Source organism: Engystomops pustulosus, chromosome 2, assembly GCF_040894005.1.
Source record: "Engystomops pustulosus chromosome 2, aEngPut4.maternal, whole genome shotgun sequence".
Taxonomy (NCBI): Eukaryota; Metazoa; Chordata; class Amphibia; order Anura; family Leptodactylidae; genus Engystomops; species Engystomops pustulosus.
The window spans coordinates 28,053,866-28,071,728 of NC_092412.1; the positions used below are offsets into that span (position 1 = coordinate 28,053,866).

Here is a 17,863-nt window from a genome sequence, read left to right on the forward strand (position 1 = left end):
TGCACCAGTAGGGGCAGCATGAAAGTTTACAGGAAACTGATGAAATATTGAGGTTTCTTATCACTGCAGGGAATTTTGTGCTCCGTATTTATAAACTAATTGGTGCTGAATTTCCGATCCTGTTCGTCGGAGCACATTCATAAGGAAATCATTCAGTTCCTCATGTCAAAATATTTATTCCAAATGTGATATTTCCCCTTTAATAGGCCACGGATCCCAGGAGCGGCAGGTCAGCTCACATCTGTGCATATTTTGACTGGCTCCTCATACGTTACCCTGACCCAATGCCTCGGCTATGCTCATTGATAAAACAAAGCTCGGCGTATGAATAATTCACAATCTCTTCTCCGTTCTTTCTGAAAGGTCAAGGATCAGGAATTCCCGTACAGACGGAACCTGGCTCGAGTTACAATTATTGTGGAGGACGCCAATGACCACAGCCCATATTTCACCAGTCCGCTGTATGAAGCCTCTGTGTTCGAATCTGCCGCCATTGGCTCGGCCGTCATACAGGTCACTGCACTGGATCGGGACAAAGGAGAGAATGCTGAGCTTATATATTCTATAGAAACAGGTACTGGCTGCATAGATGTTATTACAGTAAAGATACTGTAATGGACTGTGGACAGTATTTACCACCAAACCTGCTTGGCCTAGACTGCACTGCTAAAGGATCCCCAGAAGGACACCTCTCAGATTAGTCCCAATACTGAAGTTCATTAGATACTGGGCATGGGCTTATACAAAAGAATAGTCATAGATAGGCTAAGGTCAGAGCAAGCAAGTCCAAGATACAAGCTGGAGATCATGGCAGGCAGATGGACGGAATCAATATACAGAGTCACAGGTCGGAAACAGAGTTGTACAAGGGGTACTATAGCACTGACTAGGAATGGGTGCAATGGGGGTTCTGGAAGAACACCTGGTGCAACGGCAGTAAACGGGGTTGGGGAAATATGTAGAGAAGAGAGCACCTGGAGATGGTGTCTGATGGGGAAATTATGCCATTGAGTGCTATTGAGTATTGATTACATGGAACAGACAACACCAGATCCAGGGACACCTGAGGATGAAAAGAGGGGCAACAGATGCAAACTAGAGCAAGGGACCAAGCGATACAACTGAACCAGGGGCCCTTGAGAGATAACTGGAGCAGGGACCCAAGAGAGATGATTTGAGCTGGGGTCCTAGAGGGTTGACTGAAATAGGGACCATAGACAGATTAATAGAGGACAGGCCATAGACACATAACTAGAGCAGGGGCCTAGAGAGATGACTAGAGCAGGGGCCCTAGAGAGATGACTAGAGCAGGGGCCCTAGAGAGATGATTGAGCAGGGGCCCTAGAGAGATGATTGAGCAGGGGTCTAGAGAGATAACTAGAGCAGGGGCCCTAGAGAGATGACTAGAGCAGGGGCCCTAGAGAGATGACTAGAGCAGGGGCCCTAGAGAGATGACTAGAGCAGGGGCCCTAGAGGGATGACTAGAGCAGGGGCCCTAGAGAGATGACCAGAGCAGGGGCCTAGAGAGATGACTAGAGCAGGGGCCTAGAGAGATGACTAGAGCAGGGGCCCTAGAGAGATGACTAGAGCAGGGGCCCTAGAGAGATGACTAGAGCAGGGGCCCTAGAGAGATGACTAGAGCAGGGGCCCTAGAGAGATGACTAGAGGGGGGGGCTCTATAGAGAAGACAAGAGCGGGGCCATAAAGGGCTTACGAGAGCAGGGGCCCTAGAGATATGACTAGAGCAGGGGCCCTAGAGAGATGACTAGAGCGGGGCCATAAAGGGATTACGAGAGCAGGGGCCCTAGAGAGATGACTAGAGCAGGGGCCCTAAAGAGATGACTAGAGCAGGGGCCCTAAAGAGATGACTAGAGCAGGGGCCCTAGAGAGATGACTAGAGCAGGGGCCCTAGAGAGATGACAAGAGCGGGGCCATAAAGGGATTACGAGAGCAGGGGCCCTAGAGGGATGACTAGAGCAGGGGCCCTAGAGGGATGACTAGAGCAGGGGCCCTAGAGAGATGACTAGAGCAGGGGCCCTAGAGAGATGACTAGAGCAGGGGCCCTAGAGAGATGACTAGAGCAGGGGCCCTAGAGAGATAACTAGAGCAGGGGCCCTAGAGAGATGACTAGAGCAGGGGCCCTAGAGAGATGACTAGAGCAGGGGCCCTAGAGAGATAACTAGAGCAGGGGCCCTAGAGAGATGACTAGAGCAGGGGCCCTAAAGAGATGACTAGAGCAGGGGCCCTAAAGAGATGACTAGAGCAGGGGCCCTAGAGAGATAACTAGAGCAGGGGCCCTAGAGAGATGACTAGAGCAGGGGCCATAAAGGGATTACGAGAGCGGGGGCCCTAGAGAGATGACTAGAGCGGGGCCATAAAGGGATTACGAGAGCAGGGGCCCTTAGTACACAACACAGTACACAGTGTCTGGCAGATTTTCCAATTCTTCCAGGAATCCAGAGCTTTCCCTGTCTCTTAGAGCCTCTGGAACTTTCTAGTTTTGACAGCTATGACCACATACTTAAAATGTATGGAAATAATAAAAAGGAGAACCGTGGTTGCCAGAAATCCCTTAAACAAAGACCCGGTCCAGGCCCTTTTACAGCTGGTGGTTACCCCCATGTATTCTGGGTGCACCGGTCCTTCTTATACAGCAGGGATTATACCTGACCCTCATATCCCCTGGTGGGTGACAGCTGAGGGTTATCTACATGCACATATCAGTGGTGGGTGGTGGGGTGTGCGGCTCTGTACCTGACATTATTACCTCTGGATGTAAGGTAGATTCATTACACGGATTGCAGTCTGCAGCCGGAGCCAAGGATATCACTGATTATGTGTTTACACTGAGCGCCTGGAGGCCATATTACTGTACATGACTAATACATCACATACACCCCCCACCGGCAGTCAGCTGTGTACTACCGGTGCATCACTACACAGCTCACATCCCAACATCATATAATCACTTACTATCACTTATACATAGCACCAACATATTCCACAGCCAGGTACACACATCCATGGTGTTACCCCATCTCTGGGGGCTCACTGTAGAATTATCTATCTATCTATCTATCTATCTATCTATCTATCTATCTATCTATGTATTTATCTATCTCTCTATCTATCTATCTATATATCTCATATCTATTTATCATATCTATCTATCTATCTATCTCATATCTATCTATCTCATATCTATCTATCTATCTATCTATCTATCTCATATCTATCTATCTATCTATCTATCTATCTATCTATCTATCTATCTATCTCATATCTATCTCATATCTATCTCATATCTATCTCATATCTATCTATCTATCTATCTATCTATCTATCTATCTATCTATCTACAAAATATCAAAAATTGAGGCAGCACTCCCAAATAAAGTGAAAAAATGGAAGGGTTTATTCACAAACCGGCGACGTTTCGGTGTTTATCACCTTTTTCAAGCAATGTGTGGATACAAATGGACAAACTTATATACCCCCAAGTGGGAGGGTTTACAATGATGACATCATATACAAATGTGCAAATACAATCATAATCAGAGAAGTTAAAGTGCTAGTGCTAGTTAAATTCATAAAAGTTATTAAATCTTATCACATGATACCTTGTGTATGAATAATGGTGCAGGATTAGATATAGATGTCCGGCGGCTCACTGACTTAGTGATGGCGACAAGGTGCTTGTTCGCGTTTGTGTAACTCCATTGCGCATGACCGGAAGTCCATGTCATGTGCGCATGCGCAAAATCGGCTATGGAGTGAACGGTGGCCATATTGGATGTGGGAACCGCGATGTGTGTATATACATAGGTATCTGGCAATCTGGCAATATCGGGTCTAATGTAAAATAGTAATGCTTATGTAGAATGTCTTATAGACCAGTGTGTGAGGGTGTGTGTAAATTAAGAGACCTGATCACAGCGTGTGGGCAGAACTGGCAAACAGCTTGGCATGATTGCCCGCTGATGTCAGAACACAGGCACAAATGTATATGGTGCTTACGAGGTCACTAAAAAGTGAGAACGAGCACCCACATAGTGCGAGTAAGGGCCCCAGCATCTGCGATATTTTGGTCCCATATATAAGATGTACACCCCACATACATACGACCCATTGTCAGTGCCAACTATCTATCTATCTATCTATCTCATATCTATTTCATATCTATCTCATATCTATCTATCTATCTATCTATCTATCTATCTATCTATCTATGTATTTATCTATCTCTCTATCTATCTATCTCATATCTATCTATCTATCTATCTATCTATCTATTTATCTATCTCATATCTATTTCATATCTATCTCATATCTATCTATCTATCTATCTATCTATCTATCTATCTATCTATCTATCTATCTATCTATCTATCTATCTATCTTCTATCCATCTATCTCATATCTATCTATCCATCTATCTCATATCTATCTATCTATCTATCTATCTATCTATCTATCTCCTATCTATCTCATATCTATCTATCTATCTATCTATCTATCTCATATCTATCTATCTATCTATCTATCTATCTATCTATCTCATATCTATCTATCTATCTTCTATCCATCTATCTAGCTTTCTTTCTTTATTTCTTGCTAAATACATATTATATCCTATATAGTGAACTTTTACAAGTGTAATTCTCTCAGATCTTTGTATCTGTGGACGTCTACACTTCACACTTCTCGTTTCACACCTCGCAAAAATGTTGTGAAATCAGTGACATTTTCTAAATGTCGCAGGGAAACACGGAGAAGTGTACACAGAGAGGTGTCTGCGGTCAGAGGGGCTCCGCTTCTGGATGACGGGTAATAGACACATCGTAGCGACATTATATTCCAGGCTTGTGATCTTGATATCTATCTATGCTCTTATGTTACACGACCAATGAAAACATATTATTGTAAATATGATAAATTCCAAGTGAAGAATTTTTGGGGATTTTATATAAATTTTTTCAATCATGAGAACAGGGGCGGGATGAGAATGAACTTTGTCTATAGGAACAATGATTGAAGTAGAGGGAGGTATGGGACACCACTTCTCACGATCTGTAGGCAGTTTCAGACCGGGGCTCCTTGGGCCCATTTTAGTAGGGACTCACCATTCATTATCCCTTAGATAAGAAAACCTAAGAACCTCTCAAATGGCTTGTCTTTTCCTTGACCTCTGGACCCCATTATCATTTTAAAACTTGCGCCCACCAGAGGATCCGCCGATTCTCTGGTTGGCCAGTCCAACATTTCCACAACTGATCACCATTTTATCCCTATTATGCGGATTTGGGATAAAATCATATACTAGGCCAATCACTTGCCTTTTGTAATCAGTTCACTCCAAGCATGATGCCTAATGGTCTTGGCTACACATATGTGCTAACAGTCCTGATTTTACTATCCCAGGATCATGGCCATAAATGAGCTGGAACTTATGCATAAGTGGTTTGATTCTTGTAATTTTTGGTAAATATGGACCTTTAACAAGAATAGTCCCATAACCAAATAGCTATACAGTACAGGATTCACCTCATATTCTATCACAGATTGCCCTCCTCACGTAGATCACTGATTGCTCGGCCATTTTGAACCATAACACAAATATCAGACTGTGAGTCTTGTTTTGCCATGTGATGGAACTTTATATTAGAGCTAAGCCCCCATGGCCCAATATTTATTCCCTATTTTAAGAGACAACTCTTGGGGGGGATCAAGAAAAAGTTTTGCGTGTGATGGCACATTCATCATACCTGACATCCCTTGACAAATCCACTTGGCGGCAGCACTGATAAAGGTGCCCATAGTTTGTGTCTTCTCTCTGAGTAAGTTCCACAATATACTGATAGGTTCAATGTGTGCTGTGTGTAAAATAATATAATATAAAAATATAATATATCCTATAAATCGAAAATAAAATCATTAAATATAATAATATATAATATATTTTTAATGATTAAGAGAAAAAACTGAGGCTCCTTGTAGTGTTGTATGTCCTCTAGTATGGCTCTGGCAAACCACACACACATGTCGGCTCTCAGTAATTGCAAATCATAAAGCACTCGGCCTGTCTCAGAATAAATTGTCAGTAGTGACCTGATCCTTCACACTTCACTAGGCACATCATCTAATACCAGTGACATACAGTAGCCTGCAATTCATCTCTCCATAGAGTAACCTTGTGTTGTAAGGCCATCTCCAGCAGGTACAAATTGACGTGTGTTTTTACTGTTCTTATTCCTGTTATTTGTCTAAAAAAATTTTTCTTTTTTTTTTTTTTAGGCAATACTGGGAACGTGTTTAAAATAGAGCCAGTTCTGGGCATTATCACTGTGTCAAAGGAGCCAGACTTATCCACAATGGGTCAGTTTGTGTTATCCGTCAAAGTCACTGATCGAGGAAGTCCACCTCTCTCTGCTGCGGCTATTGTGAGAATCTCATTATCCATGTCAGATAATTCCAATCCCAAATTCACCCAGACGGAATATCAGGCTGAAGTTCATGAGAACGTAGAGGTCGGCACACCGGTTGTTTTGGTGGCTGCAATAAGTCAATCCACTTTGGTTTTCGACATCAAAGTTGGCAATACAGAAGGAACCTTCTCCATCAATCCATACTCTGGGGTCATCACAACTCAGAAACCACTTGACTATGAACGTATATCTTCCTACCAGCTCATTGTCCAGGCAACAAATATGGCAGGAATGGCTTCTAACACCACCATCAATATCCAGATTCTTGACCAAAATGACAATCCACCAGTCTTTCTAAGTTCTCAGTATGTAGGTACGATCAGTGAAGCAGCCCCCATAAATAGCATCGTTAGGAGCTCTGATAAAAATCCACTGGTTATAAGGGCAACTGATGCAGATAGCAACCAAAATGCTTTGCTTGTTTACCAAATTGTAGAGTCCATGGCCAAAAAATATTTTACTGTGGATTCCAGCACTGGTGCCATCAGAACCATAGCTTACTTAGACCATGAAACCATAGCATACTTTCATTTTCATGTGCATGTGAGGGATAGTGGAAGTCCTCAACTTACTGCTGAAAGTCCAGTTGAAGTCTCTATTGAAGTAAGTGATGTCAACGATAATCCTCCAGTATTTACCGAAGCTGTTTTTGAGACAACTTTACTTCTACCAACCTACGTTGGTGTAGAAGTTCTGCAAGTTAGTGCTCGAGATCCAGATTTAGCGATACCACCAGAGTTAAGTTATTCCCTATCGGAAGGAAACCTCAAACATTTCATAATTGATTCTAGCAGTGGAGTCATTACAGTAAAAAACAGCAGCTTATCTAAAGATCATTACATGCTCATGGTCAAAGTATCAGATGGCAAATTCTACAGTACCGCCATTGTCACTATACTGGTAAAAGAAGCTCTGGACAGTGGACTCTACTTCACCCAAGATTTCTATTCTGCTTCTATACCAGAAAACACCACCAACATCACAAAAATAGCTGTTGTCAATGCGGTGGGCCACCGGTTGAATGAGCCATTAAAGTATACTATATTAAACCCAGGAAACAAGTTCAAAATTAAGTCTACTTCTGGAGTTATTCAAACTACTGGGATTTCATTTGACAGAGAAGAAGAAGAGATCTATGAGTTAGTTGTAGAAGCGAGTAGAGAGCTAGACAACCTCCGTGTAGCTCGAGTGGTCGTAAAGGTGAACATCGAAGATATCAATGACAATGCTCCATTCTTCGTAGGTCTTCCATACTATGCTGCTGTTCAGGTTGACGCTGAGCCTGGGACTTTGATCTATAAAGTCACTGCCATAGATAAAGATAAGGGTAAAAATGGGGAGTTATCTTTTTTCTTGGAAAACGATTACGGACATTTTGAAATCGACAAACAGAATGGGAGTGTTATTTTGAAGAAGACCTTTGACTCGGATCTCTCAAACATAGAGTATATGTTAATTATCATTGCCAAAGACCGTGGGGATCCTATGTTATCAGCTTCGGTTGAACTCCCGGTCACCATTGTCAACAAAGCCATGCCAGTGTTTGACAAAGCCTTTTATACAGCTTCGGTAAATGAAGACGTTGAGATGCACACACCAATTTTGAGTATTAATGCTACCAGCCCAGAAGGCCAAGGGATCATTTACACCATTGTCGATGGAGATCCATATAACCAATTCAACATTGACTTTGATACCGGTGTTCTGAGTGTGGTGAGCCCATTGGATTTTGAAACAAATCCTTCTTTTAAATTGGCTGTACGTGCAAGTGACTCACTCACCAGTGCCCGAGCCGAAGTAATTGTAGACATTAGCATCAATGACATCAATGATAATCCACCCATTTTCCAATTTCCTTCATACAATGCCACGTTATCTGAAAGTTCTCTTATTGGAACTCCAGTCCTACAAGTAGTTGCCACAGATGCTGACTCCGACAATAACAAAAACATAAGGTATCAAATTATTCAGGACATTTTTAACAACACAGATTCTTTCCATATAGACAGTACCAGTGGTTTAATCCTCACGGCTCGTCTCTTGGACCATGAGGTTTCTCAACAAAGTGTCCTAAAAATTAGGGCAACAGATAATGGATTTCCATCCCTGAGTAGCGAGGTCCTGGTTACCATCTACATCACAGATTTAAATGACAATCCTCCAGTGTTCAATCAGTTGATTTATGAGTCCTATGTAAGTGAATTGGCTCCTAGAGGACATTTTGTGACCTGTGTCCAAGCTTCTGATGCAGACAGTACTGATGTAGGTAAATTGGAATACAGCATTTTGTCTGGGAATGATCGCATGAACTTTTTCATGGATAGTAAGAGTGGTGTCATAACCCTTTCTAACCATCGAAAGCAACGATTAGAGCCAATGCACAGCTTAAATATCTCCGTTTCAGATGGCCTGTTCACAAGTACTGCCCAGGTCCATGTGAAGATTCTCGGTGCAAATCTTTTTAGCCCTGTTTTTGCCCAAAGTGTCTACGTGACGGAAGTGAGAGAAAATGCTCCAGTTGGCACTAAGGTCATTTATGTTAAGGCAACGGATGCAGATTCAGGCTTATATGGACAAGTTACCTATACAATCATTAATGACTTGGCCAAAAATCGATTCTATATTGACACATTGGGGCAGATTGTTACAACAGAGAAGCTTGATCGAGAGAATCCACTTGAGAGGGACATTCATATTTTTCTTAGAGCATTGGATGGTGGTGGCCGAGCAGCTTTTTGTACTGTCCAAGTATTGGTGGTGGATGAAAATGACAATGCCCCACAATTTAAAGCCATAGAATATAGGGCAAGTGTCAAAGCTGATGTCGATAAAGGTCACCTTGTCACTCAGGTCCAAGCCTTTGATGAAGACGATGGCGCCAACTCCCGGATAACCTACTCACTATACAGTGAGGCTTCTGTTTCGGTAGCAGATCTTTTAGAAATTGACCCTGACAATGGTTGGATGGTTACAAAAGGTAACTTTAACCAGCTGAAAAATACAGTTCTTTCATTTTTTGTAAAAGCAGTTGATGGGGGCATTCCTATGAAGCATTCTCTAATCCCTGTATACATACATGTTGTGCCCTCAGAAACTGTCCTGCCTACTTTTGCCCAACCTCAGTATACATTCTCTGTCCCAGAAGACACGTTAATTGGTACTGTAATAGACTCATTCCAAATACAACCTCTTCAAGAAGCTTTATTCAGCATAGTCAATGGTGAATATCCCGAAAATAACAAGGACAACATTTTCATCATTGATAAGGACACTGGCATGTTAAAATTGGATAAAAAAGTTGACCAGGAATCCATATCAGTGTTTCATTTTAAAGTGGCTGCCTCTGTACCTCTAGATAAGGTTGACGTCTTAATAACTGTTGACGTAGAGATTAAGATCCTAGATCTGAATGACAACAAGCCATTGTTTGACTCCACACACTATGATGCTGTTATTATGGAGGGTATGCCAATAGGAACCAGTGTTATCCAAGTCAAAGCTGTTGATGCTGACTGGGGCGCAAATGGACAAGTTACGTACAGTCTTATTTCAGAAAGGGAAGAACACAGAATCTTAGAAACATTCACTATTGATTCAAACACAGGTTGGATAAGTACGCTTAAAGAACTTGACCATGAGAGGAATCCCACCTATACATTTACTGTTGTAGCAGCAGACCTTGGAGAAACATTGTCTCTCTCTACTTCTGCCATTGTCTCCGTGACCGTCACAGATATCAATGACAATGGCCCAATCTTCGAACAATCCACCTATAAAGGATTTGTGAAGGAAAGTGATGCCCCAGGAGAAGTGGTTGCAATACTCAGTACTTGGGATGAAGACACGTCCGATATAAACCGTCAAGTGAGCTACCATATTACAGGTAAGTCACTCATTTTATATTGATAATCACCAGTAAGGGCATATTAATAGCCGAAGGACTTACGAAAATAGAGAACTGTTCCATCATGATAACCTTCAATTTAAGAACTAAAAGACTTATGGTCTATACTCAATGGGGCTCATTTACTTACCTGGTCCCGTCGCGATCCAGCGTCGGGTTCTCCGACGCTGATTCCGGTCCGGCCGGGATTCACTAAGGTAGTACGCCTGATGTCCACCAGGTGCTGCAGCTGCGCTGAAGTCCGCTGGAGTTCACAGAAGTTCACCGTCCTATCGTGGGTGCAGGTAAGCGCGTGTCAAGCGCTTTTTTAAAATACAGTGGTTTTTCCGAATCCGTCGGGTTTTCTGATGGCCACGCCCCCCGATTTCCGTCGCGTGCATGCCAGCGCCAATGCGCCACAGTCCGATCGCATTCGCCAAAAACCTGGGGCAATTCAGGGAAAATCGGGGCTAAACGGTAATATACGGGTGACCCCACGGGAAAACGCGATTCGGGCCCTTAGTAAATGACCCCCAATGTCCGGTTTCATTTCCTCTTCTCCTAGATTTCCAATAGTTCTTCAAGTCTACAAGGATCAGGGGTTGCTGGTTCTTGCTTGGTCGTGAAAGGTTCTCCATATCCATTGGGCCCTACAGCTGATACTAAACGATCATCATAGTTTTGCCTGTGATCAGAGAAGGTCACTCATATTCCTGAGAAATATCATGATTTAACAAACTTAAAGTTACACATTTATCTGGAATGTTGGATGGAGAGGAGAAGAGATATTCCTAATTTTCCACACTAATTATATAAACTTAGAAGTACATAATCTCGAACTAAAAATATACATTATCTGTATGACTCTAGAAATGTGCATGTTATAATGGAACTCTGGCTTCCTTTATTAATCCCTCAATATTCTGTTGCTGAGATTTCGGCAAGTATTACAAGCATCTGTAGAACTTGGCAACCAGGATGTTAACTTGAGCTGAAATATTGGTTTTGGGCTTGGAAATTTTACATTTCCAAATTGCTAACTTTCGCTTCCAAAGACCATATGAAATGACGGGTAAAAATTACAGGCTTTAATTAAAAGCTCCAGTATTGGTGAAATACCAAAAGAACTTGCCAGGGGGGACCAAAATACTAATCCAAATTCGTCATTGTATGCGTTATATGACGTTTGGAGCAGGATGAGGATCAGTTGAACATCTGTGTGTAGACCTGAGGCCTCTATGACCCGGAGGTGGAAGCAGGGAAGTGTTCCACTGTGTTGTGGACAAGTCATGTTACTATAGCTGTCGAGCACCAGGTTTCCGAACATCACTGACAGATGCAGAGTGGTAAACTTGAGTAATGGAGGTTCCTTTGGCTGGCCAGGCTCTTGCACAATAACGTCTTCCAATAATGGTCCAATTAACCGATTTGGAGGCTACTAAAATCTATTTTATCTAGTGTTTAATAAATGGTGGACCTCCACTGTAATGTTATTTAAGTAACCCCAATCTGACAGTGGCCACTGTTCTGCTAATTGTCACGGGTGCCCCCGCGATCCATGTCACAGATTGCGGGCGCATGTGCGCCTCACTTTTCCACAATCCTGCTCCCATCCCCACACGTGCGCCGACACTCAGTGATTTAAAGGAAGAGCGCACCGCTGATTGGCGCTGGCCACTTCCAGGTTTTCCTTAAAGGCCAGCTGTTCCCATCATTCGCTGCTGGATCTTTGCTCACTATCCATAGAGAAAGCTTCCTGTTCCCTGGGATTGTTCCCTGTTCCATTCTGCCTAGAATTCCTGTTGTGACCTCGGACTTGACCTGTGACCTTGCATCTCTGCCGCCAGCCCTGACTAGGTGCCTGTACCTCACCCCGAGCCTGAAAACTGATTCTGTATCGTAACCTTGGCTGCCACCGCAAGCTAGTCAAACCTGTGGAACGAAGTGGTGGTACCCCGCCAGAGCAAGTCCATCCCAATTTGCGACCAGGTGCCACTTAGATTCCGGTCCCAGGTGTCGGCTAGTACCATCCCCTGCAGTGGTCCAGGGGGTATCAAAATCTCAAATTACATTTCCAGGATCCTTCAGTACTTTCTATTCTCTATAGTCCATATAAACGTAAAACAATTGACTTCTCTGCCATAAACAAAGCCCATCTGAACTTTAATATTTGAATTTTTCAAAATTTTCCAGATAACCTTTATATTATTACATTAAACACAACATATTCTCTTCAGACACTGATCAAGCAGGGGCTGCAGTGAAATGGGAATTGCAAATTAGTACCGAATAGAAACTAGGTGACTGCACCTCTTAAAAATTTCCGGACTCGGAGGCTCTCGAGAGCAAATAATAACTTGCTGTGATTTTTTTCCTTCTCCTTGTACATTACTACTTTATATTCTGCCCCAGCGTTGATGATGAATGATGATGGATTATAATAAATCTATGCCTCATAAAGTTTGTCCTTCCCTCGACATAATTGTCTTGAAGCTTCTGATTCTTTCTGTTAATTAACTTAATTTATAATAACTATTATTCTCTATTCGCATGTTTTTGTTTTTACACTTATGTTGTCACATTAGCGAACAGAATATCAAATCCTAGAGAGGAGTAATGTCAAACCGGATGCAATAGTAGCATAAAAGGGTAACCAGTGTGTCCACTGGGATATTTGGGATCTAAATTCCTAGGAGCCAGTTTTTTCACATCCGTTTATGTGTTTTCGTCTTCCTTTCAGAAGTAGGTGCACGGTATTAATTGGTATTACATTACCTTAGCCTTAATCCCATTACTACATTGTGAAAATTGAGCTTTAAATACCAGGAATAAAAGCCAAGATAAAACAGGAGTGTCTGTAATCAGCATCTTCCCGACTCAGATCAACTCTTACTTAAAGATTTTTTGGAATTGATTCAATTAACGTGTAACAAATCAATTAATTAGGGAAACTAATTTCCATAGCCGGGCTAGGTGATGGAGTGCATGCTAATTGGAGTGACTGTAGTAGGAAAGCAGCTCTCCGAGGAGCAGATGGGAGTCATTGACATAGGTCAATGCTACTCAGTGGCTGCATCTGATTAGATAAGAGATGTTTCACTTGAGAACACCTGGATTCATTCACTCCTCCATCAATAAATCCTCTTCTTCTTCTGTACATTGATGACCTTCCACAAGAGGACACTTTGACCAGGGCCTAGGATCTATAGGAATACATCTGAATGATAATTATTAAACTGTATTTCATTTGGCATTCCCCAAGGAACCCATTTAATATTGAAAAGATTCTCTGTGCCTATACTTCCCTTTCTTTCTGCTTCCAATTTTTGGACTGATACCTCTATAATCTTTAGATGTAGGAAATAATTTAGGGTTCCTTTAGTAATAGCACATAGTCCTTGACTCAAAACAGTAGAGACTACCACCATTAGGTAAGGTATCTTGGACCAAGTGTGTGATTGCTTAGGTATACAGTCTAAGATCTTTGAAGTTGGAGGTATTCACAATTGCTATCATGCTAGATCAATAATCCAGGTATTTCGACCTATGCATGGTCCAGCAATCCGCTGCCAACTCAGTGGCCATATTGTCGACAACACTTTTCATCGCTCTACTTGATATGTCTTTATGTTTAGTAGTTTGTTCCTTTTCCCTTAGTTTCAGTGCTCCTTAGTTTCTAGTATCTAGTTAATATTTGTGAACTGTCCCTTGCTCTCTCATGCTTGACCCTCAACTTTATCTCTTAACCAAAAATTGTTTCTGTTCTCTAGGGTTGTGCTCTCTGGATTTCCAGCTCAACCCAACCATTCTATCCTTTGCCTGCATCTGTCCCCAGTTGGAACCTATTTTGTAGAAATAAGAATTTCTATGGAGTGGTATCTAGTGTGAATTCCTGGAAGTCTATTCTTTAGATGTTTCTTGACCAGTAGTTTAGAGAACAAATTTGGTTATTGGACTGCCTTCTGAAGTTCTGAACCAATGGCACAAAGGAAGTCATAGCTTGGCTAGTACTTGAGATGCACTTCAGTCACTGATATTCTCCAAGTTCTCCTCTAATCCTCTGGGTGGCTCCATATCCATCAACGTTTTGCTTAGCTAAAGGAAAGAAGAGAGAAATCCATTACCAGCCATCACTGTAGACATCTATCCTCTGAAAATCAACATGTCCACTCTTTCCCCCAACAACATAGCCAATCTCTTCTAAATCATGTTACCAACTTTGTTCTTATGAGTCTGGGCACCTACACACTTTGGCGCTCTTGTGGTACTTTGGGTAAGCACCCCAACACCTTCTGCGTTCAAGACTCCAGGACTCATAGACCAGTTTCAAAACCAGTGAACATAGCCTTATACTTTCTATATCAGATACTTTCCTGTGTAGCGTAGACCTTACTATTAAACTAGGAGTTCAATGAATCGAGTTTTAAACACCTACACAGTAAAACAAATCAAACACGAACATTGAAGTTTTATAGTCTTAAAACCCACAGATGTTCCCCCAAACTCCCCGAGCTCACATCTCTATATATTATCCAAAAAGTTTTGTTAACCGCTGTGGGGCCTCTCGACGCTCTCGATAAACTGCTTTTAACATAAAGCAAAAATCAATACAATTATTCGAGTAAGTTCCGGAAATGCACAGCACTTAGCTCCACGGTGATACTCATGTCACATTGTAATGATCCATTCCATCATTTTTACATTATAAGGAAGCTTTACTAAAACCAATAATAATCGTAGGTATAATGAGATCCACATGGTTTGTTTTAATGCTGATTGCCAAGGAAGATGATACTGTGTCTCTTTCCTACCTGGATGACTTAACACCCAAAATCAGATTGTTAACATATGACTCAGGAAGCAAATCTGTAGGATATTTAATGAAATCTGCCGTTAAGGTGCTCCTAGCCTTGCTTTAAGCTATCGGCAGAGTTTAATTGGATATTTTTTTCCTTGCTGCCCTTTATTTGACAATACGTTGCGGCTGGCTTGAGAATTGCACTGGAAATTAATGAAGTATTGTTAATCATTCTTCTTTAGAGAGGCACTTAGTATGTATACACTGGAGAAAGTGTGGAAAATTTACTGTCAACGGTAAAAGTTGCTGACAGCCCCGGTGCCGTGTCGTGCATCGGCGTCTTCAATCACTGTGAAGAGCTGCGAAAGACAAAGTAATCTGCTCAATAACAAGCACATTACATTATATAATGACCTAGGCAGTATGTGTTCTCCAGGGAAGTCACCAGAGACATAGATAAACCACAGAGCACTGGGGAACTGTGCAAAACAGGAGCTGAACGTGCAAAACATTCTCAATGCTTACAAAAACTGGGCTTTGGATATCAAGTATCGGCCATTGATCGGTGCTGTCTGGGTTTCAGCAAGTAGAGTGAATCTACCATTTATTTTTGATAACTTAGACTTCAATAGCTTTTACTTAGACCTCTAACAATTGGGACAAGGCTGTAGACCAATGAAATTACTCCTTCAAAGGTCAGATTGGCCCTCTGGTTTGCAAAGGATTTGGGCTCCTAATACCACAGGAGTCAACAGATTTATCAGACGATAACCTTGTTTGGAGATAATTTGGAGATTACTTGCCACTAGGATCCATTTCTACAGGAATCCATTCACATTAGTTTCCAAAGCCAAGAAATTGGACTAGTTTATCATCGATGTAATTCTCTGCAGATATGAGCCCAAACCAAACCAATTTGACATTAGACTCCTAATGCTATTGTATAATTATATTGGCCTCCCAAGTTTTCACCTTTAACCTTGTACAGGTAGGCCACTAGGGTGTAGCCTTGATTTTTGTAGTGGCTGTAACCAAGTAGGGTGAGAGACATTGATTGATATATAGGACCAAAGTGACAGGAGCATAGTCTAGATACAAGCCAAGGATGAGGTAGGGATGTTTTTTGTGTAATCAGAGACCCAGGCTAAAGGTCAAGGTCTGAAATGGGTCAGTTGTGATCATTATATGTCATTTTCACAACTTCACCAGACTAGACTCTGGGACTGTGGAGGTAGGTGCTTCATATCAAACAGGGGTCACAAGGGATTGACTATTGGCACATTATCCTATGTAATCTATACTACACAAAGATACTTGGAGTTGTGAGGAGAATATGGATTGAAGCAGGGCTTGGAGGCGCTATGAGGAGAGCACCAGAGATTTTTCTTGACCTGGCAAACATTAGAAGGACACTGCTGGTCATGGTCCAGTATACAGGGATTCTGGTCGGCAAGATGTACCTGGTGTTAAATTGGCCTTGCCCCTGGGCTTTTTTGATATCTATCAGGCTTTTGGGTTGGCTTAAGGGGTGAGCTTTTCCTGGAAATCACAATTTTCTATTGGGGAGAAATAGTTTTTAATGGGATAAAATTACTTATTGGTGCACCCTCCGACACTGCCCATGTGGTAGTCCCCCATAGCTATGCCCCTGGTAATGCTTCATTAGAGTTTCCTTATGTAACACAGACTTCGTAGGCTTACCCCCTCTGTGCTGCTGTGATAGTCTTTCAATGTGCACTCATCGGAAAGTCTCTGAATGCCACCAGACTCCTTCTATTCGACATGTCTCATTCCTTCACACTTTGACAAATGGATGGTTATTTTAACTCGGGGAGGCTCCATCATTATTTATATCCTGCACATTTTTTATTTATATACCCGGCCATTATCTCTGCCAGGCACGGTGCATCTTGTGATGGGTGTGGAGAATACATTGCCGCCGTTATCGGGTAACACCTATGATTAATGATCATCGATTGTGTTGCAATGTACAGCACTAGATACAAGGACTGTGTCACCGAGACGAACACAGAGCCGCGACCTCCAAGTGTCAGCCCTAACAATCTTACAATTTACTAAGTATTCTTAATAAGAAACAGCTATGTTCTCTTAAAGGTGATGTAATATTTTATGTTTATTTATTGTATATTAGGATTACATAGTAAAACTGAGTCGGTCATTGGGTGATATTATGTCCTCGGCTGTGCTTCATCATTAGAAAGTCCCTTATTAGTCTCATCTAGTAAAAGGGATAATCCCAGCTTTAGTGTCCTTATTCATCCACAGGATGCTGACTGGGGGCAGTCTAATCACTTGGACTCCCATCAATCGTGACAATTAGGGTCCCATAAATACCAAGCAACGGAGAATCAATGGGCGTGCTCCATATATTGTCTACTAGGTCCTCAACGGATCAGTAAAGCCTGTCCTTTACCGTTTCCAATTGTCCCAATGATATGAGGGGGAGTGGCTGGTTGTATGATCGACAAGTGGTTCCCTTAGATAGATCGTTAGGTAGCCATCATTCATCATAGCCATCATAGGAGTCTCAGTGGTTGGAACAGCTCCAAACATCATGTCACCCCCTATTTTATGGGGCAGTAATAACATTGGAAGTTTGGACAATCCCTTTAAATTCATTAATGATTAGCATCTATGTATTAGACCCTTCCCACTCAAGGATACCCAGGTCAACCC

At 42.1% G+C, this 17,863-nt stretch overlaps 1 protein-coding gene across 8 annotated transcripts in view; it reads left to right on the forward strand.

The window, feature by feature from the left end:
- Positions 1-17,863, forward strand: part of FAT3 (FAT atypical cadherin 3) — a 430,787-nt gene that overhangs the window by 354,025 nt on the left and 58,899 nt on the right. For all 8 annotated transcript variants that reach the window (XM_072134102.1, XM_072134101.1, XM_072134104.1 and 5 more), the window contains 2 exons: positions 364-574; positions 6,295-10,368. In XM_072134102.1, the coding sequence (XP_071990203.1) occupies positions 364-574; positions 6,295-10,368 (4,285 nt within the window). The remainder of the gene's footprint in view (positions 1-363; positions 575-6,294; positions 10,369-17,863) is intronic.